Source organism: Kryptolebias marmoratus, linkage group LG2 (genome assembly GCF_001649575.2).
Source record: "Kryptolebias marmoratus isolate JLee-2015 linkage group LG2, ASM164957v2, whole genome shotgun sequence".
Lineage (NCBI taxonomy): Eukaryota > Metazoa > Chordata > Actinopteri > Cyprinodontiformes > Rivulidae > Kryptolebias > Kryptolebias marmoratus.
In genome coordinates, this window is record NC_051431.1 from 4,326,492 (window position 1) to 4,348,864 (window position 22,373).

Here is a 22,373-nt window from a genome sequence, read left to right on the forward strand (position 1 = left end):
GTCCAACAGCAGCCCTGAAATCTTTATGCAACTTCCGCTGCCTTTCTAAATCAGCTTGTTTCTGCATGGGATGGATATGGTTCCTAATCTTCCCATACAATGATTTAGATTAATTTTGTTTGGTTATTAATTGCAAACACTCACCTTCTGTAGTTTTTCTCCATCTTGTTTCTTCAAGGAGCTTGATGACTTAAAGCTGTAGCTTTTAGTCCACATTTCTGACTCTAACAGGAGTCTGCAAACTTTACAGCAGTTTTGCCATTGTTCATACTCAAGAAAAAGCCACAAATCTTACTTAACCTTTAAGATAAAACATTTTATCAAGTTTAAATACTTTATATACTGTTTCTATATACATATATACTACTGTTTCCTGTTTTTTGTTTTGTTTCAGGAGAGGGGTTCTATGACTTTTATTTTTTAAAGCTTTAATACCTTTTAAAATATCGAACTTTGTTTACAAACATTTTCCACATAGAAATACTGAGAGATCTCTTTAATTCCTTCAAAAACATTGTTCTCTTTGAAATTTGCTTCAACATCTTTGCTCTATTTTTGTCTTCTTGCTTCTAACTAGCCTTCTGACATTTTTGGCTTTTAGTTCGTTTTTGTTACTTTTAACTCTTAACTTCCCTTTTGCTATTTTAGCATTTAGCTATTTTTTGTTACTTTTGATTTTAGCAATCCTTTTGCTACTTTTAGCCTTTAGCTAACATTTTGCTACATTTGCCTTCTTTTATTTTTTAGCAAGTTGTTTTGGTCTTTTTAGTTAGTTTTATGCTTCTTTTAGCTTCAGCAACAGTTTCATATTTTTACCATTCATCACTCAGCAGTCACACTGCATGTTCACAGAAAATACAATTCCTCTACTTAATATGTGTTCATTTCTTTCTAAAAAAAAAGATGGCAGCCACCTGATCAACCTGACATGTCTGCTGCAGAAAACTGCAAAAGTCTGGATGGGAAAACTAGTAAAACTTCACAATTTTATCATCAGTTTAAATTAAAAAATGTCTCAGGTTCATGTCATTTTTACTCAAAGTTACAAGGAGCCACTTCAGAGGGGCTGAAGAACCACATGTGGCTCCGGAGCCACAAGTTGCAGACCCGTGGATTACAGGGAGGCGAGCTGCTGTCCGCACAAGAGGTCAGATTGTTCCCATTTCTGTTGCTTCACAGCAGGGATGACAGAGCACAGCAGCATCTGCTTTAAAATACATAATCCATCTGTAATCCTGGTTATCTGTAGATAAACAGCTTTAATTCTAATTGCATTCATTAAACATTACGCTCAGGTAGTCAACATTTTACCGAGGTAAAGTAATAAAAGTCAAACAAAAGTTGATGTCTTCTTTTTAACATTTATGACAAAGATCATTAATTTTAAGAGGGAAAAGAAAAGAAACATTATTACCAAACAGCTTTATTTTTATGACTAACTAAATTATAGCTTTACCACAGAAATGATCAAATAAATGTTCTTGTTCAACCGGAACAAGTAGCTGCTTTTGTCTTTTACATATAACATGAAAACAAGTTTCAACAAGCAGCTCCATCACTTGATAACACTCAGTACTGTAACACAGGCTGAGGGGAAAGAAAAACATTGTCTTAGCGCCTCCCTGTGGTTAGATACACTCACTGAAACTGAATAAAAACCCCAATGTAAGAAGTGTGTTCTGTAAATAAATTCTAGAATATATATAATTATGTAACAACAACATTTTGGGCATTTTTTTTATTTAAAAACACATTAAGTTTGTGACAAAGAATCCTTTGGCTCTGATTTAATCCCTTATTACTGAGAGAATTCAAGGAAGTCCAATAAATGCGTCTCAGTCTCTCTGCCTAACATACACGACCTCGTCCAACTGTCTAATGAGCTCTGCCAGTGGCTTCACGTCACGGTTCCCTCTTTCCAGCAGCTCATAACGAAGGCTGGAGATGTCCTGTTTGATCTCTTTCAGCTCACCTGTAGGACAGTCAGTAAAAAGTTTTTTTTTTACCTCCTTTTTCTGTTATCGTCATGATCCAGATATATGAAGAGGTGCAGGAAACTTACCTTCATTCATTTCATCCTTATCTTTGTCTGTCTGTGCTTTTAAAATGTATCTTTTAAGGAGGCAGTTCATCACTTTCTGCAAGAAAAGAAAAGATCATTTGAGTCGGACTTTGACAGTCCAACAGTTCAAATAAGGGTAAGTTAGTTAAGAAATCAAATACAACCTTTACCTTTATTTGGTCAGCATATTTGATTAAAAACATTACAAATAAGATTTTTTTTAGGTTTTATTTTTAAACATTTTTAAACAGTACAACAAATAAGTAGAACAAACAAATAAATAAAAAGGACAGTCATTGCTCAACATGTTCAAAAAGAAGCAGGATGAAGTATTATAATCTCACCCTTTCTCTACCACTTAGAAACTAATTATTGTCCCTTTACTTCCTGTTTTATCCTATAAGTTCTTACAACCACTGCATTTAACCTTTTGGGCATGTAACACTACTGTAGAACCAGGATTATGTATATTTGCAGTTATATACACATTACATACATACATGTACACATATACACATAGGGCTGTCACTACATACAGACACACACATATACTGTATGTAAACAGGGTAAAGGACATTGTGTCAAGGCTGTTTTTCCTTCATGTTTCTTGTAAAACCCATGAATTTGTACCACTTTATGAAGTGGCTCATGCTTAGACATTACCTCAGTTTATCAGTCTGTTCCACAGCTTCGCTCCTCATACAGAGACCCAAAATGTCTGAACTTTAACTCTCCCCCCTCCCCAAAGTATATTCCCCATTATGTATACATCATTGCCCAACCACTTGTGTGCAGCTTATATAGTGAATATGAGGTGCTAACATAATATTTGTGCATGTTTTACTTTTACCAATCTGTGTGCAAAACCTTCGTAAGGCGAGACAATTGGCACTCAGGTAAACAGCACAGATATTATGGAGCTAATCAGCACAGGGAGAGGAAACCTGCTTTACCTGATGACGAGTAGTAGGACGAGAAGAGTCCTTCCATTCGTTTTGTTTTCTTAACTAAAATTAGAAACACATAGAGAGAGAAAAGCTTTTATCATAGCTACACTTAAAACTGAAATGTACATATGACAGTGGGGGCAGATTAGAACTCTAATCTTTGCTAAAACACATGTATTTTATATCCAGCAATATATTTTTGGAAACCTCCTTGTGTGAAATATTTATTTAGCTGTCTTATATTGCTTACATTGTTAAGTTCCAACTCATCATTTGGGTTTTCTTTGCCTTCCCAGGAAGATCCATCCAAGAGAAGTTTCTTCACTCTCACCATAAAGGAAACAACAGATTTTGGACTGGGTACGACGTTAAAGGGCACAGGCAGTGTGCTTCCATGGTCAAAATAGGAGAACCACAGTTTGGCTCTGGCAAATTTCCACTCGACATCCGCATCATCCTGCAGAGTCAGGTAAGAAAGGTAGATGAGGGGCAAGGCATGGTGAAAAACATAAGCACATGGATAATGAGTGATAATAGATTTATATTCCTAGATAGCATATCGGAGAGAAAAATCATTTATAAATGCGGTGGTTAATTCATACCTCAATTTCCTGGAAGGAGCTGTTGAACATTGCAATCAGCATATTCAGCAGAACGATCACCATGATGATGTTGTACACCCCATAAAGAACATAACCTGTGTTCTCAATGAATTTATGATTGATGTTAATGACCACTGATTTCACTTCGGACAGGCCAAAGATGGCCCAGAATAAAGTTTTAAAACTTTCTTCAATTCTGGAGGAAAGGAAAAAAAGAAAAGATCTTTCAGTCTTGCAGTATAGAAGTTCAAAACATTATATTTTAATATAAAAGTGTAAAACATGAAGCAGTTTTCCTACACTCACGTTGTAAATGCAACATTGTGCTTGGCCCCAAGGTAGTGTGAGTACAGGTTGAACATTCCCACCATGAATGCAACAAAAACTGTCGTGAAAATCACCATGAATTTAAAAATGTCTTTCACCGTTCTCCCCAGGGAGATCTGCAGAGGCCCGAACTGCTCGTTGGCAGGCAGGATGTAGGCGATACGGGAAAAACTCAGGACGACAGCAATCGCATAGAGGCCTTCGGAAATGAGCTGTGGGTCTGAGGGCATCCAGTGAATTCTCGCTGGGAAAAAAAGAGAAATGCTTGGAGCGAGAGCAACTTTTATAGAGTTAACATTCATTCTTTGACTTTTGCTACATCAGCTGAACAGCTTGGGAGTTGATTTTAAAAACAATTAGCAAAACAATTAAATTAAAACCCTTTAACAAGTTTGTACAGGTGTAAATATAAATTTCCACATGTGAAGTTCATGTGTTTTTTGTTGCAATATAACATGGGAAACGTGCAAAACACAAATGCCTAAGTTTATTTTAGCACATCTTTTATGTGTAAAAACCTGTGATTTTCTGTAAGGGTTGAACTCTATACTGATGGGTGGCATTTAATTCCCTTTTTCTATATTTCAAATTTCTGCTTGTTTTATTTAACTAAAATTAACTAAATTTTAAAAATGGAAAAAACCTAAGTTAGATTAAACCTGTGTTTTTAAAATCATAATTTAAATGTTTGAGTCAGACTCCCTTCTAATAAATAGTTTTGATGAATTATTATGCATTAAGCATAATTCATAATCTTTGTTGAACTGAATTCTCTGGTCCACACTTACCCAGCTGGAAATACTGTATCTCACAGGGCAGGGTCATGTTGGACAGGTCACCGTAGTGCTTATCAATGTAACCCTGTGCAGAGTGTGAGTGCCAGAAAGCCATTAATCTGGCAATGAAAGAGGTCAAAAAAATGGACAAAATACTGAAATCTAGAAGGTTCCAGGGCTCTGAGATGTACTCTCGGATGTCTTGTGACCAAATAACTTTGCATTCCTCCCATATTTTACCTGTTGGAGAAAAAAAAACATTGTTCTGTTGAGATACACACAGTTTCTCTCTTTAGAAAACAATGTTTGATATATACTGTCAACTTCATAAACAAATACTTTAACTGATAGTGAAATCACACATGTGGTGATTTGGCTTTATTCTGGGTTTTGTTTATGTTTTATTTTTATTTAAGTTCTTTGGTTTGCGTTTTTGCTTTGTTTCTATTCTGTTATTTGGTTGTATTTGCTTTTTGTTTTGTCTCATGTTTATGTTTCATTTCATTCTCCCCCAGTCACTCACTTGCCTGTCAGCCACACCCATCTACACCTGTCCTGACTCTGTAATCATTCCACCTGTTCCCACTCACCTCGTTATCCTCAGTGTTCAAAACCGGTCACTCTTTCCATACCTCGCTGGTCTGTTGTTTGTTGTTTGTAGATGTTTGCGGTCTGTCCGTTTCTGTCCGTTTCTGTCCGTTTCTGTCCGTTTCTGTCCGTTTCTGTCCGTTTCTGTCCGTTTCTGTCCGTTTCTGTCCGGCCCGTTCCCGGTCCTGTGCCTGTTCATATTTCTGTTTCTCGCTTTAGTTCTTGCTTTAGTTTGTTTTTATTTGTTTGCTGCCACGTCAGCCTTTTGTTTTGTTTGTTCTTAGTTAATAAATTAGTTTCCTTTTAAAATTAATCTGTGCATTGGGTTCGTCTCCGTCATCTCCACCCAACATGACAACATATAATTTACTGTTACTTAATGTCAGCAAAACCCATTTCTGGAACTTAGTAAAAATGTTAAACTGCTTGTTTGGTTATTGGAAAATTTGTTCAGTTCTTATGATGCATGTGGTAAACATGCAGACTTATTGGTTTAAGATGACCCCAACCTGACATTTACAATTACTTCACCTGTGTGATGTAATTTTAAGTGACAACAATCATGACAAAAGGATGAGGAGGCGAAATAAAACAATATAATCAACAAAAAGTAAAGATCTAATGGGTTATGGGAAAGTATGTGTACACTCATGACCTATGACCCAAGAAATGATGAGAATCTCCATCCAGGTGAAGGGGGTGGTCTTCATCCGGAAGAGCTGGGAGGGGTAGTTGTGAGCAGTCATGTTGGGCAGCAGTGACGTTCCTGTGAAGCGGTCGGCTGCGTTCAGGACCAGCAGACAAAGGAAGATCATGAAGGAAGCCGTGTGAGCCACAAACTTCAGGAAGGGTCCACCCATAAGCCTGCCCAACTGTTGGGACAGAATGGCAAAGAAGACAAAGCATGATTTCTTTAGTTGGATGAAGCCCATTAAAGTGTATTAACTATGCCATGTTTCCAACTCAGCAATGATTGATTTTTGTTGATCACAGAAAGGTTTAGGTTTAATGTTAACCAAGTCCTATTCACAGAGTATCAAATGCTTCCACTAAGAAACGCTTTTGGTTAAAACAATGGACAACATTTTTTGTGACTCACCTTACTTGATGGTGCGAGCCAGTAAATAAAAGCCAGGACAGGCAGTCCGACAGCTACGCCCAGGACCAGGAGGGTTTTAAATGCCAACGTTTGCTGACGTAGTCCAGACAAGTTCTCGTACCAGATGGAGCGGAGCTGCTGTTGGCAGTTTGGATGTGCCACAAACTGCTCCGAGAGACAGAGAAGAATATTTGGTGTGTGTGTGTTTTTGAGAAGGAAATTCAGAGGGAGAGAAAAAGATGGACAACATTAAAGCAAGTGGTTGAAGTACCGTAAATTCCGGACTATAAGCCGCTACTTTTTTCCCAAACTTTCAACCCTGCGGCTTATTCAGTGATGCGGCCAATTTATGTAATTTTTCTAACAGCCGCCAGCGGCGCTCGAGTAGAAAAGGTAAGATTTAGATCAGTGGAATATATGCGTCGAGGAAGACTGCAACTTCTTGTCTTGTGCATAAATTAAATTAGCGTGAACTGGCCGCATGCGAATGGCAACTTTTTCGCAAGTCTGCCAGTGGATCCTGACAGCGTGGGGCAGCATCAAAAAATCCACCATCACCAACGGGTTCCGAAAAGCCGGTCTGCTGCGTGACGGAGAGGAGGGCACAGAATCAGGAGTGGATGAGAGTTCCAGCGACAGTGACAGCGAGAGTGAGGCTGCGGGAGTGTGTGACGACGTCTATATGACACAGTTTCTTTCCGACACTGAGGAAGACGACTTTGATGGCTTCAGTTCTAAGGAGGAAGATGAGGACGGCTTACCGTGATTTTTACAAGTACGGTATGTTCTTTTACCAGACCTGTTTACTGTGTTGCGAGCGTGTTGCTAGCGTGTTGCTACCATTAACTGCCCTGTCACAGGCACCGTTTGGGATGAAAGTTATATTATTATTACCGTATTAAAGCTTTGAAAACTCTCTCGGTGTACCGTCTTTCTTTGTAAATATGTGTAACCCATGTATAATATGTATTTGCAACTGTATATTTTTGTAATGTATTTATTTGTATTTATTTTAGACACTTATTCTGATATGTTTTGCACGGGTGAATGAAAAAGGAGGGGCCGAACAAACGCGGGGTGACGGGTTTAAGTGGGGACAGGTAAAGGTGAGGGACAGACAAAAAAAAGGTGAAGAGGGGGTAAAAAGCTGGTTAAAGAAAAACCCGCGGCGGTGTGTGAGAGAAGACAGAGGCTCGACCAGACCCTGTGGATTTTTTTTGCACGTTGGCACGGAGGAGTTTGACCTGAACTCTCTGCGAAAGATTATAGTTTCATTCGCGGGACTTGAAGTCGGGTTTGGGTTAATTTTGTGTTTGTGTTACATGTTTTAATGTGGGCACATGCGGCTTATATACAGGTGCGGCTTGTGTATGTACAAAATCGGTTTTCCTCTTAAAATGTGGTGGGTGCGGCTTATAATCAGGTGCGCTCTATAGTCCGGAAATTACGGTATAACTATCTAATTATCATGTGCTTACCTTTTTTACTTCGTATTTTATTGCACGTTTTAGCCTGATAAGGTTCGGTCTGCAAAAGGTGTCAGAGTCAGCACAGGATTCTGTGTCACCGTTTAAGATGGCCTCCACTTCCTCCGTGTTTCGACACAAATCCAGGAGTCCCACCACAAAGTCCTTACACTGCATGGACAGCTTCTGGTACTCGTTCTGTCACACCGAGAGAGAACAAAAACAGTACGACTCATAAAAAACTGCTCCAAGCAAGGATTTTATATATTTGTGTGTGTGTGTGTGTGTGTGTGTGAGAGAGAGAGAATGCTGAGCTAGCATTCACACTATTATTTTCTTGTTTATAGTTTCTTCAGTTTTTTTTTTTTTTTTTGGCTCCTAACTACTTTAGCATATTTTCAGCTATTTTAGCTAACATTCAGCTCGTTCAGGACATTTCAGCTATGGTTTTGTAACTTTTTTAAAACATTTCATTTAATTTACCTTTTTTTTCTGTATTTCAAAAAATGAATATGGAACTCTTGAGATCCTTGAAGTTGTTCAGTATACTTCTTCATTTTGACAATTTTAGCTTTTATTTTACTTTTTTTGTTACTTTATTGAAGACACATGTAGATCCACAGTGACAAGAAAAAGAAAAAAAGGACATTAAAAATCCATAATATCATAAATTTACAGCTATTGTTTTGATCATTTTAGTTTTTAGCTACTGTTTTGCAGGTTTTGTCTTTTAGATACTGTTTGCTCATTTTAGCCTTTATTCTGGCTCTTTTAACTTTCAGCCTTTTCAGTAAATTTCAGCAAGCAGTTTTCAACACTCAACATTCACACTGCGCTTTCGCAGAAAGAAATGTGTACATTCTAGTTCAAATACTGTACCTTAAACTCCTTTTCGGTGTTTGCCAAAACTGCGAGCTCATTGCTCAGTTCCAGAGCCGCCATCACAGGGTCTTGACTGGAAAGGCAAAGATACGCTGGACTGGCCAGACCTTTGTATGCACTGATTCGAGACTTTGAGTGACTGAAAGCGTCACGTCCCTGCTGCTCACAGCAAGTCCTGCACTGACAGAAGTAGTCGTGGGGTTGCTCAATACGGACCCCCTTTGTGAGAAGAATATGCACTATTTCGTACTCGTGGCACTGTGAAGCCAGGATGATGGGAGTGATGTCATGAGAGAAACACGTGCCGCCGTCATCATAGGAAAAAAACTCATCCTGTGTCTCCACCTGGCTGGGGCTAGTCAGCCTCTGACCATCTGCAAAGACCTCGTGGCCTAATATGGCCTCTACTATGCGAATAAAACCTTTGCTGATGGCGAACAGCAAAGCATCCCCTATTCTGGCAAGTTCTTTCTTCTGAAGAAGAAGCTTACAAACGTCTAAATGCTCCTTGGAAACTGCCAGCTGCAGTGCATTCAGGCCCATGTAGTTTACACAGTTGACGTTGAGGTGTGGAAGCTCCTCCAGCAGCCGCTTCACTTCAGGAATATTGCCATATTCCACAGCTTCCAGAAACTTCTCCTCAGTCAGAGACAGGCAGGCTGGAGACTGAGAGGGGAACAGGTAACCAGTTCCTTGAGCAGTCGGTCTCCAAGGTCTGGCACCGACACGTCCCGTCAGCATCATGGGTTTTTCTTCACTGCTCCTCCTGGATACAAAAAAATATGTTATTATGTGATGCAGGAAGTTGAAAGCTGCAATATGAGACCATTCATATATCAAAACATTCAGCTCAATCAGGAATAGGGTGCTAGGACTTTTGTGTTTTTGTAACTTTTATACTTTTCAAAACATTTAACTTTACTTAAAATAAACTTTCCTATAGAAATACATTAAGATCTCTTCAGTTTCTTCAAAAAGATTGTTAGTTTTAAAATCTGCTTTAGCATACTTGCAACTTTTGTCTTCTTACACTACTTTGAGCTTTTAGCTAGCCTTTTGCTACTTTAAGCTACTATTTTGCTGCTTTTAGCTATTGTTCTTCTTTTAACTTTTAGTTAGTTTTTCTAGATTTAGCTTCTGTTTTGCTAATTTTAGCTTTAGCATTTTATTTGCTACAGTTTATATAACATTAGCATCTGCTTTACTAATTTTAGCTTCTGTTTGGCTGATTTTAGCTTCTGTTCTGCTTGTTTTAAATAAAACAACCCAGTTTTAGCTTCTTCAGCAAATTTCTGCAAATCCATATTTCACTCAGCATTTTCATCCTTCTCTGTTTCCCAAAAAGCAGGTCTTGGAAATTATAATTTAAGACCTGAATGCACACTTGGGCTCAGCTGAATTTGCACTTCGGCTACACGTGTGATGCCACCCACAGATCCATCATCTGCTCTTTTTAACCACATGGCATGGCTCTGTGTATACATTCATCCTCTTGTCTCAGGACAAATACATGCAACTTTTCTGGAATACTAAAGAACAATCCTGCTGTCTGAGATCATATTAACAATCTTTTATCATGTAAGACTTTCAAAGCGTGATATTAAACACAGAAATGTACTAATGGCAGTGGCTATTTTAGGACTAATTGCATCTTGTGTTGCTGTCAAGCTCGTTAATCTATTTTTTGTTCAGTAATTACACTGAAATAATGTCGTTATCTCTAGAGCTAATTGCTTCAGCACAATTGATGCAGATGTCAAATGATCACAAGGCCCCTTCATTTAGTCATAATTAATGTTAACATGATTTTACACAACTGAGCAACTTGACATACGCAAGCAGAAAGTACAGCCATACATCTACACGGTCAAATTGTTCATCTGTGGGATTTAGTCTGTTAGGTGAGATCATTTAAATGCTGCCCTGCTGTTTATCCTGTGCAGGTGAGAAAATTCCTAAAATCTGAACTAAAATAAACTGACCTCAAACAAATGCTGTAAAAAGTTTTTTTTATTTTTACAGAAAAAAGATACATGCGTGGATTTCTGAGAATTCCTTAAAGTTGGTGATCTGTTGTGCTTTTCCATCATATTTGTCAGAAAATGATAGATCAGTGAACTGAAAATGTAAAGAAAATGTTTTTTTGATGTACAGCTAGCAGATCATACTTTAATAAGGATGTATAAAATTGGTTTCTGGAAATAACACATTCAAGTATTAACCTATTCAGCAAAATCCAACACAACCATGCACTCACCTCTGAAAGGATTGGGCCTCCAAATGACTTTACAATCATTCCAGCTTGAATCATTAGGAATTATAATTGTGTCCATCAATGGTCGTCTGGACCTTGTGTAAAATCCAACTTGTATTTGCTTGAGGACCACCTTGCAGACTGACTTTCACAGTGTGTCCCAGCGCATGTCTTCATGCTGCATATGTTTGCACACCCAGTGGGCGGTTTTAAGCAGATTTGAAGGTGTGTCCTGCAGAGTGGATTACGTTTTGTTGCCTCGATTTTTAATAACTGTGCACATAAAAATGATTAGGGTTAGGGTTAGGGTTAGGGTTGCAAGCAACTCCATACTCTAAAAACAGCAGAAAAATGAAAAAGCGGATTTTATCAAATCTCCTAAACCCTGTTGCAATCAGAAATGAAAAACAAACAGGCACTCACACAAACACACACACACACACCATATTAGACTACCAGCTTTCATGCCAGAGAAAGAAATTAATCAGTACAAAATAGTAAAATCACAATACCTACAGCTATTAAATATTTGGACTTATTTGTGTGAAAGCTTGAAGATAAAGGTCAGCAGTTAATACGATCAAGCTACCAATTTCGTTTATGCTATTTCATTTATCCTATAGGCTGTTTTATGAAATTAAATGTTAGATTATATTTATGTGAAGAGGGTTTAAAATGGATTGTTTTGATGTTGGGCCAATAAAAATAAACGCCTATTAATTAATCTTTAAATGTTAAAATATGCATTCAAAGACGTATTTTTAAGCTCTTTTAAATCTCAGTTAAAACTCATATGTATCTGTACTCTTGATTTTTTTAAATAATGTTTGTTTTTTATGCTCAGTTTTGCCAAACAACGATGGTGGATTTCTCGATAGTGCGTATTACGACAGTTAAAGATGAGCCTGAAGGCAGCATGCGCGAGCTTCCCTGGTTGCTAAGGAAGTGCGTCTTCGGTTGCCATCGCGGAGGGACTGTACACAAACGGAAACGCGTCGAAGAAATTATGTGTTTTTTTCTTGTTTTTCTAAACGAAGCGCAGAGACGCGGTCTTTTGGGGGGGGAAAGTTATGTGGATTCGAATATTTTCTTTACGAATTCATCTTAAAAACAGACGAGAGTTTTATTCCGCCGTGTGCAAAAAGACGGTTTTCCTCCGAGCTGGACCTGCATGTCATCAAAAGCCAAAAGCCTGGCAGGATGCACGGTTTTCAGAAACACTCCTCCTACCTCTCGTATCCTTCATGTATTTACTTATCAACTTGTTGGTCACATAACAATGCTGAACCTGCTGGTGTTATATGAGCAGCCTGTTTTATTCATGAATAAACTCTTTATTATTTACTGAAGTCAAAGTTTGATCCACATCCTGTGACGTTTTTTCTCCTCAGCAGCTCACTGACAGAAATTTCAGGCTGGAAGCTGATGGGAACCTCGAAAATGAGAGACAGTTTTTGGCTCGGGAGCAGAAGTTGTGCAAAGCCCGTGCTCGCAAATTTTCCCTGGATACCAACCGAAGGAGAAAGTCAGAATCCTTTCATTCATGCATTCATGCATTCATTCATTCATTCATTCGGCCAGGAAATGTCAGGAACCCAAACCTTTTCAGTGACTCAGATTACATTAATTAAGTCAACGTCTTGCATTTCCTTCACTGGCATATCCCTTCCTCTTATACCATCGACTCCATCTACAGTTTACAAGCTTTATATCTATAATATCTATCAATCTATTTGTTTTATGACACATTTGAAAAACAACCCTCTGACCAAAGTTTAAAATGTCAAAGCGTTGCTGAAGTACAATGAAAATTCTCATAAAACCAAAGAGTTTGAGATAAATGAAGAAAACTTCCTAGTAGAATGTACTTATACTGTTGCAGGTTTTACAGCTTGGGGGTTTTAAAGTTCCAACTTGAAACAGGTAATGAAAACATAAAGGCAGGTGGAAGTGGGAGTATCAGAAAAAGAGTCTGGTTTTATTCATTATCATAGATAGATAGATAGATAGATAGATTTCATGACATAGATATCTAAAGTCCCTAAAAACCATCTGTAACTAAACATATAGATTGTATATGAAATAAATTCGGAGCATTTGAACTGAATAGAACTGTGTTGAACTTTCAGCTACTTTTTGGCAGTGTTTTCCACACTAAATGCTCATTTATTATTTTGTGTTTATTTTGAATGTTTTTGGCTTCCTCGGCTAACCCTGCTGTGAGTAGTGGGTGTGATTTATTTATAACTATAATGAAAACATGTCTCAAAGAACAGAGCCGAGTGTCTTTCTCTAAAATATGACAAGAATAGATTTAATCGTGTGCCTCAGGTTCACGCTCTACTCTTTTTTTTTTATGGCTCAGGGCTTTGGATGAAAGATGGAAACTGTGGGACATTCAAGAGAAACGCCTGAGAGAGAACATCCTGCAGCAACGCAGACAGCAAGTACAGGAAGCAACCGAGCGCTTCCAAAGAGCCCATCTACCTCCTTCTCAGAGATACAGGCAATGTTAGTGCTTTAAGTGCACGGTTTGGAAACAAGTCCTGACACTGTGCACTTTATTTAGAAGAGTTCATTTATGTTGTTGTAGCTCTCAGAAGAAATGCTCCAAATATTGAAGATGCACTCAGTCAAATCCAAGGCAGCTTGAGTTCCCACGCCCGGCAGTCCTCTCTCGTGTCCAGCACCACAAACATTAGCAGGTAAAATATTAGCAGATTTAAAATCCGACCTCAGTGGAACAACTTCTTTTGCACGCTAAGGTCCAGACTCTGTGACTGCAAATTTAAATTTAAAAATGATGAACCACTGATTCAAATTTTGAACCCAGTCAATTAATACTGGCACTTTCATCTTGGAAAATCAGGAAAGGATAAAACAAAAGTTTACTGATGGAAAGCTTAGTCACTGTTTATATTCAGGCGGTCAGTTAACTTTATTTTTGACTGGACCTACCACTGACAAACTGAGTGAACCCCAGATGATAACAGGTTTCCAGCGTGGGAACTCGGAGGGTGAGTGTATCACTTCATCCACCGCTCCTCTGAACCTGATCCGCCTCTGCCTGTGGAGCAGGGTATAACTGGACCCATGACCTTTATCCACTTCTTCAGAGTCTAATATTAATGTCCCCTGCAAACTGAAGCTTTTCATTGATTAGTCTCACAGATAAGTGGCTTTCTTTAGGCTCCACAGCTGTTTTGTCCCAATACCTTGAGTTCTCTTAGCATTGTGCAAGTCACTATTCTTCTATTATTGATAATAAACAGTGTTATAATTCTACTCAAATCATTACTATTTAAGAGATTTTTACAACCAGATTTTGTCTTATTATGCATTACTGTCTTTCCAACTTTAATATTTTGTTTAGTGGTTTTTTTAGCCACTTTTGCAGTTTTAACAGCTGCCTTAGTTTTGTTTGCTTGAACAATAATTTGATCATATTCTAATATATTTTCCATGACCACAGGATGTGTCCACTAACGTGGTTGTTTAAGGAATTAAAAGCTACTTTCTGCATTATTTTTATCTTAAGTGTTTGCTTGAGTAATTCCAGGGGTTGACTTATTTTGGTTGGCTGTGTATTTTTATTTTCCTTTACTTCCTGGCTGGCTAAGTCGCATTTTATTTTTGTTTTCTTCCTTTCACTTGAAGAAGCAGCACTCCATCACCTACGCCTCCCACAGCTCCTAAATTCTCTCGCCGCCAAGCGCTCTCTGCGGTGGAGGCTTACACTAAACTGCTTCAGGAGCAATGCCGGATGGAAAAGCTTCAGGATCACAGTCTGCAGGTACTTGTTTGAAAAGGTAGATGTGGATATTCTCAAACAGATGTATCATTTTATCTCCTGAGGACAGAATCGCTGCTTTAAAAACTTTTCATTTCTTACGTCCTCCAGTTTGAAAAACCCTGCATAGCAGCTTAGCAGAGTTAAGTGCCTATTTCTTCTGCTAAAAAATGAGTTAAATAATTCCAGGTATCCGTCCTATTTTATACTTTAAAGTCAAGCTGTAATGGACCAATAAATCTAGAGTTTAGAAGTTTATAAAGTGGCCAAAACCTTTTAAGAACGTAAGCAAAGCAAAGTGGATGTTCAACTGTTCTTTTTTGAGTTTATTAAAGCTAAAATAAATTAAAACCCAACTTGATGTGGGGGCTCAAATAAAGTCTTAGCTAAAAGGTTAACAATACTGTATGTAATCTGAAATTTCAAAGCCAGACAAATGTTTAATCGCTAGACATGACGTCTGTTGTTTATGTTCAACTCAGTTTACACTTTTCTTTCTGCATTTGAGTAAGACACGCATTCTGATCATGTTTTTTAATTCTAAAAAAAATGAGTGTAGTTTGCAATACAACGCAATACATTTAAATACAACTTGGAAAATTGAACAATTTTGGGAAGAAATTTGCATACACAGTTCAATTCCCTATTTTACCTCTGAATTAATGAGTAGGCCTCTAGGGGGCAGCACTTTGACATGGACTCAGGATTCAAGGCTTGTATATTTTTGTATGACTCATTTCTTTTATGCAACAAATTCGAACTGAAAGACCCAAGAAAGTTAAATATGGCCTCCTGATCAAAATGCAGATTGAAGTCTTGAGTCTTTTCATCATTTGAGTGATTTTATAGTCTGTTTTTTAATTGAAAGCAATTTGTTTACATGTGAAGCACAGCTCTGTTTTTTTTTAATTGTAGCTAAATGACAGGCCTATTACCATTATGACTCACCCCTATATATATTTTTTTATTTTGAAATAGATTTATGAGTTTACATCTGTCTTCCATTCATAAAATAATGCAAGATTATAAATGGTTTATTTATTCTTTACTTACTAGTGCTCTTTTGCTTCCATTCGTCAGGACAGCCATGACTCAGATTGTTGTATTTCTGAAAGCCTTTCAAGTAAGGACAGCTTGGAGGACGAGGACTCAAACCAAAGCACATCAAATCTGCAGTGTTCCTGCTCATCCTTTTTTCTTGACTCTGAAAGGGCCCATTCAGAGCACAAAAAGCAAAGTGATTTGTGTCCAACATCGGCTTCTTTCTCAGCGATGATGCGTCTTGATGAAAATCTAACCCAACTTAGAAAACTGCATGAACCCCAGCAGGAAAAACAAGAGGACTCTGAATGGACTAATAATGGCATGGCTGTGTCTGAAGCTTCCTGGGGTTTCACTTCTGTTGAGAAAACACCTAAAATAGAGAACCACCCGACACCACATAACAATGACTTATCATCTCTTTGTAAACTTCCTAAAGAAGATCTAGATTACTCTGAAGTGAAGTTATTACAAAAAAATCACAATGACAACATCCTTTTGACAAATAGAGTTGTTCTTGGCAACCCAGATGAGTCTCCATATTCCAAACAAGAGGCTCTACTGAATCTCAAAGAACAGCGGATCCACGACAACAGTCAGTTACAATGTCCATCATCTACAAATATCCCTTTCCCTTCCAAAAAGGACAATGGCAAAGACTTATTGTTTGAGAATCCCCCCAAAAATAACACAGCAAATAATTTCTCAAACAACAGAATCCTTTTGCCCACAAAAAAAGAAAACTATATATCATCTCAAAAAAATCCCTGGGCTTCCATAAATAATTTCAACATTGTTTCAGACTCAGAATGTAAAAGTGAGAAGGCCATAAATGCAGTATCCCTGTCTAAGATTCAGTCAGAACCGCATAAGTGTCCTGAGGAGGAAAAACCAGGTTTGCCTGTTTCAGTGGCCACATCCCATTCAGTGTGCAAAGTCAAATTCATGAAAGGAATTCTTAAAAAACAGTCCAAATATATGCCAGGAGATGCTTCATGTATGCATGGCTCAGACCATTTGATTTTTGCAAAACATATAGCCTTAGCATTAAGAGATAGTGTTGAATTAACCAAAGCAAAAACAAAGGATCTGGAGGTCAACAACACTGTAAAAAAGAAGCTGCGTTGGTTTGACGAGGTTCATACAGGAAAGGACCACCAGCCGAGTCTCACTACAGAGTCAAGGTCTCCCAAGCCGGGACCCAACATGACCCCTGCAGCCTCCTCTGGCTATCACTTTACAAAAGAAGCATGGGCAGATGTTGGGGTTCAAGTCAACTTGCCCCAAGAACAAGCCGACGGGGTCAAGGTGGCGCATAGCAGCGCCAAGACCAGTGGCCCGAAAGCCCCTCAGAGAGCTCGCTCTGCCAGAACTGGAGGGGGTCCTGTTTCCTCACGGACAAGAAAGGGCACCGTTATACGACCTCAATCTGCCACCGAGGTGAATCAGATTGCCAAAGCCCAAGGGAAGCTGATGATGCCCCGCCCACCTCCTCGGACAGAGCCCGTGGAAGAAAAAACGCTGCACATCAACAAGACTCTATATGGCGTGAACCATGTGGGCATCAACTATAAACAGGCCCTGGTTATGGAGGAGGCCCTGCCCAAGAACAACTCAGTGAGAATTTTCTCACCTAAGACACATGATGTAATGACAGCAGATAGTGCTGTTGTGTACACAGCTCTGCCGCGCTCGTATACCTGCCTCTTGTCAGAGGATAACACAAAAGGCACGCCCATTTCAGGTCGTCAGGAGTTTCACCACAACAGTGGAAGAGGGTCGATGTTCAGAGAAAAAGGCCTTTGTTTGGATGTCACTCCCACAGATGAAGAGATTTCACAGCTCTGGCATGGCGTCCGCAGTGCCCTAAACACAAAGGATGGTAATGTATATTTTGGCTTGCAGCCCTTCACACTGCTGAGGCTTATTGACATTTACTGTACATAGAGTTTCCAACCGTAAGAATTTAAATAATATCTAAACAATGTCAGAACCAGCTGCACATTTTCAGTTGATACCACAACATTCTTTATCCACCAAAACAGTTTCCAGTGAAATTTTCCATTTTGACTTAGAATGCCATTTTATAAAAGTAGGGTAAAAGGAATTAGCTGCATGTTTTTATAACTGCTGCTTTTTTAGTTCTATAGGGTGTGAAAAAGATCTGTTCCATCTGAAGATTACTTAATTTGGCACTGTTTTCAATCATTTTTGTGTTTACTATTAGTTATTTTTGTTATATTTTACCTAAATTATGGCATTGTTTTATGAATTGGTTTACTCATTGGCTGATTTTGAAAGGTTAGAAAGATTTTGGCAGTAATATCTGAGAAAGCATTTGACTTATCTTAAACTTGCACCAATTCGTCCCACATTTCAGCTTCTCAACACGTACTGGTTGTGCTGTGATAGAATTTTATTGTTGATATAGCAATGATACTAGTCAAATATCTTCCTTTAGACCAAAACGCACCTAAAAGCCAAGCGTTGGAGAGCAGGCAGGCCTCACAGAAACCCAGCGCTGCCCAGAGCAGACAGCCTCCCGCCTCAGCAAACAGAAGACTGCTTCAGAGCTCTCAGGTAAGTTTGTGCACAGATGTCAAATTGCCCAGTGGGCAGGAAGAGTGAGCATAATTACAAAAGATCAGTCGCTCAGTAGGTTTGAACTTGTTCTGCAGACACTCGTTTTCTGGATGGCTTGTGTTCCTGAAGACAAGATGATGCTGATAAAAAAAAAAAGCGTTCATAATGTTTTCTTTCAACAGCTCGCTATGTTTGCTGTTGTGTTTTTTTTTCTCTTTGTCGTTGAAAAATCTAAGTATAATACTTCCTGTCAGTGAAGGAATTAGAAGGTTTAACGTGTGTTTTTTTGTGTGTATTGTGTTTTTTAGCCTGCAAAGCAGAAAACTGAGCTACTCAGAACATGTTCAAGCACTCGCAATACCACCTTAAATGAAGGTAATGTGTTCCTCGAGTGTCTGCATTAGTTTTTTTTACTTATATGGTTTTATATCATTGAATATACAACCAAACTGAACAGAGAAGGGGTTTAAAATGAGTGTATATAAGTTTAATTATTTATACATCAAGTATAAATGGTTGCAAATGCCTGCCTGTATATTAACTTTGCAAGGGGCTGCAGGATTTGAGACTGCAGCCCAGTTACAGCTGGCTGAAGGCCTGTGGAGGGAGAGTCAGATTGTGGGTGCCATGGAGATCGCTCAAACACGAACAGAGCCGCAGCACCGCCAGCAGCAGGAGATCACCACCATTTCCCTGGAGGAGAAGAAAATCCTTCTCTCGCTCGAAAAACTTAACCACCAGCTGTACTGTAAGCTAAGTCCTTTAAGCCTCATCTGATCAGCGGAAACATAACATAACATTCTTATTATTTTTGTAGTTTTGCAGGAACACGCGGGGAATAATACGGGCACGCGTGGTCTTGCAGTTATTGACGCACCCTTTGTGAGTATAAATGTTATTTTTTTTGTCTTTATCTTAGCATAAATAGTAGCTTTGTAAGAAATGCTCATTCTTTACCTTCTTATTCTGTTTCCAGGCAAAAGAAGTGAACGTTACAAATAATTACAAGCTCTGTGCATCCTCAGCAAACCCTGTTCCATACCAGAAGAAAGTCTGACCTGATGATGCACTTCACTCCGGTCAGCGTGTGCACGGCTCTTTATCACCAAATATAGATTTTATTAAATGTGCCTTTAGGAGTTCCCTGACTATTTGATAAACTAGGAACTGCAAAGGCAAGTATCACCAGCACGATGTTTCTAAATATGTATTTTCCTAAATCAGAGTATTTAATTCATTCTTGGTGTTTTCACCCGTGCTTAACATAATATAACATAAAGTATTCTCAGTAGAAACATGATTGAAGTTTTATGAAACTGCTTGGGTTTAGGCACTCAGACTGTAATTATTTAAAAACAAACAAACCTGTATGCAGCAGGCATTACCTGCTGAAGATACACATGCTGCAGCTGACACCGAATTTGTTTAATTGTGTCTTTATTTTGTAAGGTAAAACTAATTTAATAATAAAAAAACGACAGTATATTGCCAATTTTAAAAAGCTTGTTGTCAAGACACAGTTACCTGAGTGGGTTACTCCTGTTTGGTACCATTTCTTAACTATTTATGTGACAAACTGAAGTGACTGAGTCCTAAAAATGGCTTCCTAAGGAAAGTGTTGTAGTCTTAGGGGTGTGTTTGTCTTTCATTCATTAATGTTTCATAGGCCTTCTGGCAGCCAGAGGACTTCCAGACACCGCTTTTGAAATGAATTTGCTGTGAATTGAACTTGTGGTTCAAGTCTTGTTACATCTATTAATGCTCTTAGATTCTAATAGCATCAAAAGGCGACAGTCTGCGTTTGATTTAATTTGAAGTTGTTGGGTTTTTGGTTTTTAATTAAAAGCTTCTCTGTCTCTCTTGTCAAACAATGGGTGCACCGGGAGGGTAGGAGGTGTGGGGGTGGGGTGGGGAGAGAGCTGCAGGGATTATTGAGGGGAGTTCATTTGCCCCTCCTTCAACAGCGTGTCTGGTTTTGCCCCTCAGTGAGCCTGCTAGGACTTGCTCCAAGAAGCACAAGAAGCCCCAACTCTTTTCAACCATGATGAAACTTTTTTTTTTTTTTTCATTTCGTTTAGCTGCAGGTTCTTTGACTGATTCAAGAAGGAGCTTTAAATAATGATGTGACATTGGTGTCTCGCAGCCATATAAGGTCATGCATACATTCTTCTTTCATCCTAAACCAAAAACAGAGAACAGAGAGGATGTGTTTTCTGCTTTGGTGTGTGACGATGCCTCCAGCAGAAATCCTTGAACAAGTTCTGTGCAAAGAGATCAGCAGAAAAGACAAACGATAGCTGCTGTTTTTATTGAGAAAGATATTGATGTTATTTCCAACTAATAGATATCACGATTTAGAAAGATAAAGGAATAAATTAATATATTTATCACATTTAAGCCTTTCTTATTCAAATATTTGTCCAAGAGAGGACAACCAAATGATGGAGCATATCTTAAAGACCAGAATGTAGAGAGAAATCACACATTGAAGTGTTCAAATACTGGAAAACAAACATAAAACGGTTTATTTGGGATACTGTTTTTCAGGTTTGCCCTGAAACTGGGTGGCCTAATTTGGGTCGTCACATTGTGGTGCAGGTAGTGACATTTAAGCCTTAACCAGCACAACACCCAGAGAGCCAACAGGAAAGGGCAGGAGGCCCGAAATAAAGGAAAAGATTTTTACACATGCAAGTTTAAGCTTGTGCTGTGGTTTGTTGTGAAGCTTAATCTCTCACATCGTGCTTTGTTGCAGTCTATTGAACACACACACACAAGAAACACCGAAGGGTTTGGTAATTTTTATATGAAGTGACACAAAACTTTTACGTCTATTTTTTGTGTCATGGGAGAAAACAGACATCCTTCAAATTTGTTTCAAATTTCTTGATGGCTGCCTTTTATACCAGAACTTTAGACTAATATTACTGTATGTTGAGAAATGACAGAACTGTTGCAGTTTTGGTCAAATGTTTAGGTTCGACCTCATACAATATGACCATTCTGAGTTGGGTTGACTCCAAATGTTAAACAATTGTAGATGTACATTCTGTCATTACTTTCTGAGAGCTTCACTAAATTACGTCCAATAGTTCATGAGGTATTTTGCTAACAGACAGACACGGTCAACTCCAATAGGTAATTGCAAAGTTTTATAAACAGATCTCATGCGATAGGTTAGCACTCAGAGTCTGTGTTGGCTCAAAATTTAGCTCAATATTTGTAATATTAACTGAGTTATTGTCATATTTGTGTTTTCTAAGGTTGCTTCATTGTGGCAGCCGTCCTAAATCAGGTTGATTCCAAAATGTATCGACTCACATCCAGTGATTACATTCAGAGAGATTAGAGATTATGAGATGTTCTGTTAAGTCTTTTTCAAAATGAAGTCAAATAAAAAACCCAAAGAGAGCAGAAAGAGGCGCTTGAGTTCAGCCCCTTGACTGTATTTGCCCGTGACAGACAGCAGGGAGCGATCAAGTTCACATCTGCTAATACACTCGCAGCAACATTGTGCGTCACTGCTTCTGATTAGAACACCAGACCAGAAAAGCCACCTTTTGTCTCTGCGTTACAGAAGGTTTTCTGGTAAATGACGGCAAACAGAGCTGATATCCCACTACAGGGTTACTGGGTTTGACCCCCGTCAGGAGGGATGAAGACATGTTGACCAGAAGTGGACAAACTCCACAAAGTGGGTGGTCTCTTTAGAGCTTCACCGACACTGCAGTCCATCTTCCTAATGTGTCTGAGTGCAGCACAATGACGTGAAAATGACCACTTTCACTCATACGAGAGGGCTTTATTGACTGGCAGCGTTTGTGCACAAAATGTTTCACATATTCCCTAAAAAATACAAGCTTTTTTATAATTTAATGCAGTTATATTTAAAGTAATTAATGCACCTAAAATGTGAGACACAACTAAAGAAATAGCAAAAAATGACAATTTTAGGC

General features: G+C 38.6%; 2 protein-coding genes across 2 annotated transcripts; one reads left to right on the plus strand and one right to left on the minus strand.

The window, feature by feature from the left end:
* Positions 1-1,395: 1,395 nt before the first annotated feature.
* trpc6b (transient receptor potential cation channel, subfamily C, member 6b) lies at positions 1,396-11,137 on the minus strand. The gene is made up of 12 exons (XM_017416456.3): positions 11,007-11,137; positions 8,747-9,515; positions 7,880-8,065; positions 6,402-6,566; positions 5,958-6,174; positions 4,727-4,954; positions 3,918-4,182; positions 3,612-3,807; positions 3,260-3,466; positions 3,016-3,069; positions 2,063-2,138; positions 1,396-1,972 (listed from the first exon to the last, which is right to left on the minus strand). Exons 2-12 carry the CDS (start codon positions 9,491-9,493, stop codon positions 1,836-1,838), a joined length of 2,478 nt encoding a protein of 825 aa, XP_017271945.1. The 5' UTR covers positions 9,494-9,515; positions 11,007-11,137; the 3' UTR covers positions 1,396-1,835.
* An 843-nt stretch (positions 11,138-11,980) lies between these two features.
* Positions 11,981-20,273, plus strand: cep126 (centrosomal protein 126). The gene is made up of 11 exons (XM_017416357.3): positions 11,981-12,238; positions 12,409-12,528; positions 13,369-13,514; positions 13,597-13,708; positions 14,661-14,796; positions 15,874-17,716; positions 18,296-18,414; positions 18,726-18,792; positions 18,977-19,165; positions 19,235-19,299; positions 19,394-20,273. Exons 1-11 carry the CDS (start codon positions 12,204-12,206, stop codon positions 19,472-19,474), a joined length of 2,913 nt encoding a protein of 970 aa, XP_017271846.1. The 5' UTR covers positions 11,981-12,203; the 3' UTR covers positions 19,475-20,273.
* Positions 20,274-22,373: the final 2,100 nt, after the last annotated feature.

Excerpts from the sequence above, each read along its gene's own strand:
- trpc6b (XM_017416456.3), bottom strand. The coding sequence starts at position 9,493 with ATGATGCTGACGGGACGTGTCGGTGCCAGACCTTGGAGACCGACTGCT. Across the intron at positions 3,808-3,917 it reads CACAATGTTGCATTTACAAC|AATTGAAGAAAGTTTTAAAA; the intron begins GTGAGTGTAGGA and ends CCTTTCCTCCAG. Across the intron at positions 3,070-3,259 it reads ATGAGTTGGAACTTAACAAT|TTAAGAAAACAAAACGAATG; the intron begins GTAAGCAATATA and ends TTCTAATTTTAG.
- cep126 (XM_017416357.3), top strand. The coding sequence starts at position 12,204 with ATGCACGGTTTTCAGAAACACTCCTCCTACCTCTC. Across the intron at positions 13,515-13,596 it reads TTCTCAGAGATACAGGCAAT|CTCTCAGAAGAAATGCTCCA; the intron begins GTTAGTGCTTTA and ends ATGTTGTTGTAG. Across the intron at positions 18,793-18,976 it reads CAATACCACCTTAAATGAAG|GATTTGAGACTGCAGCCCAG; the intron begins GTAATGTGTTCC and ends AAGGGGCTGCAG.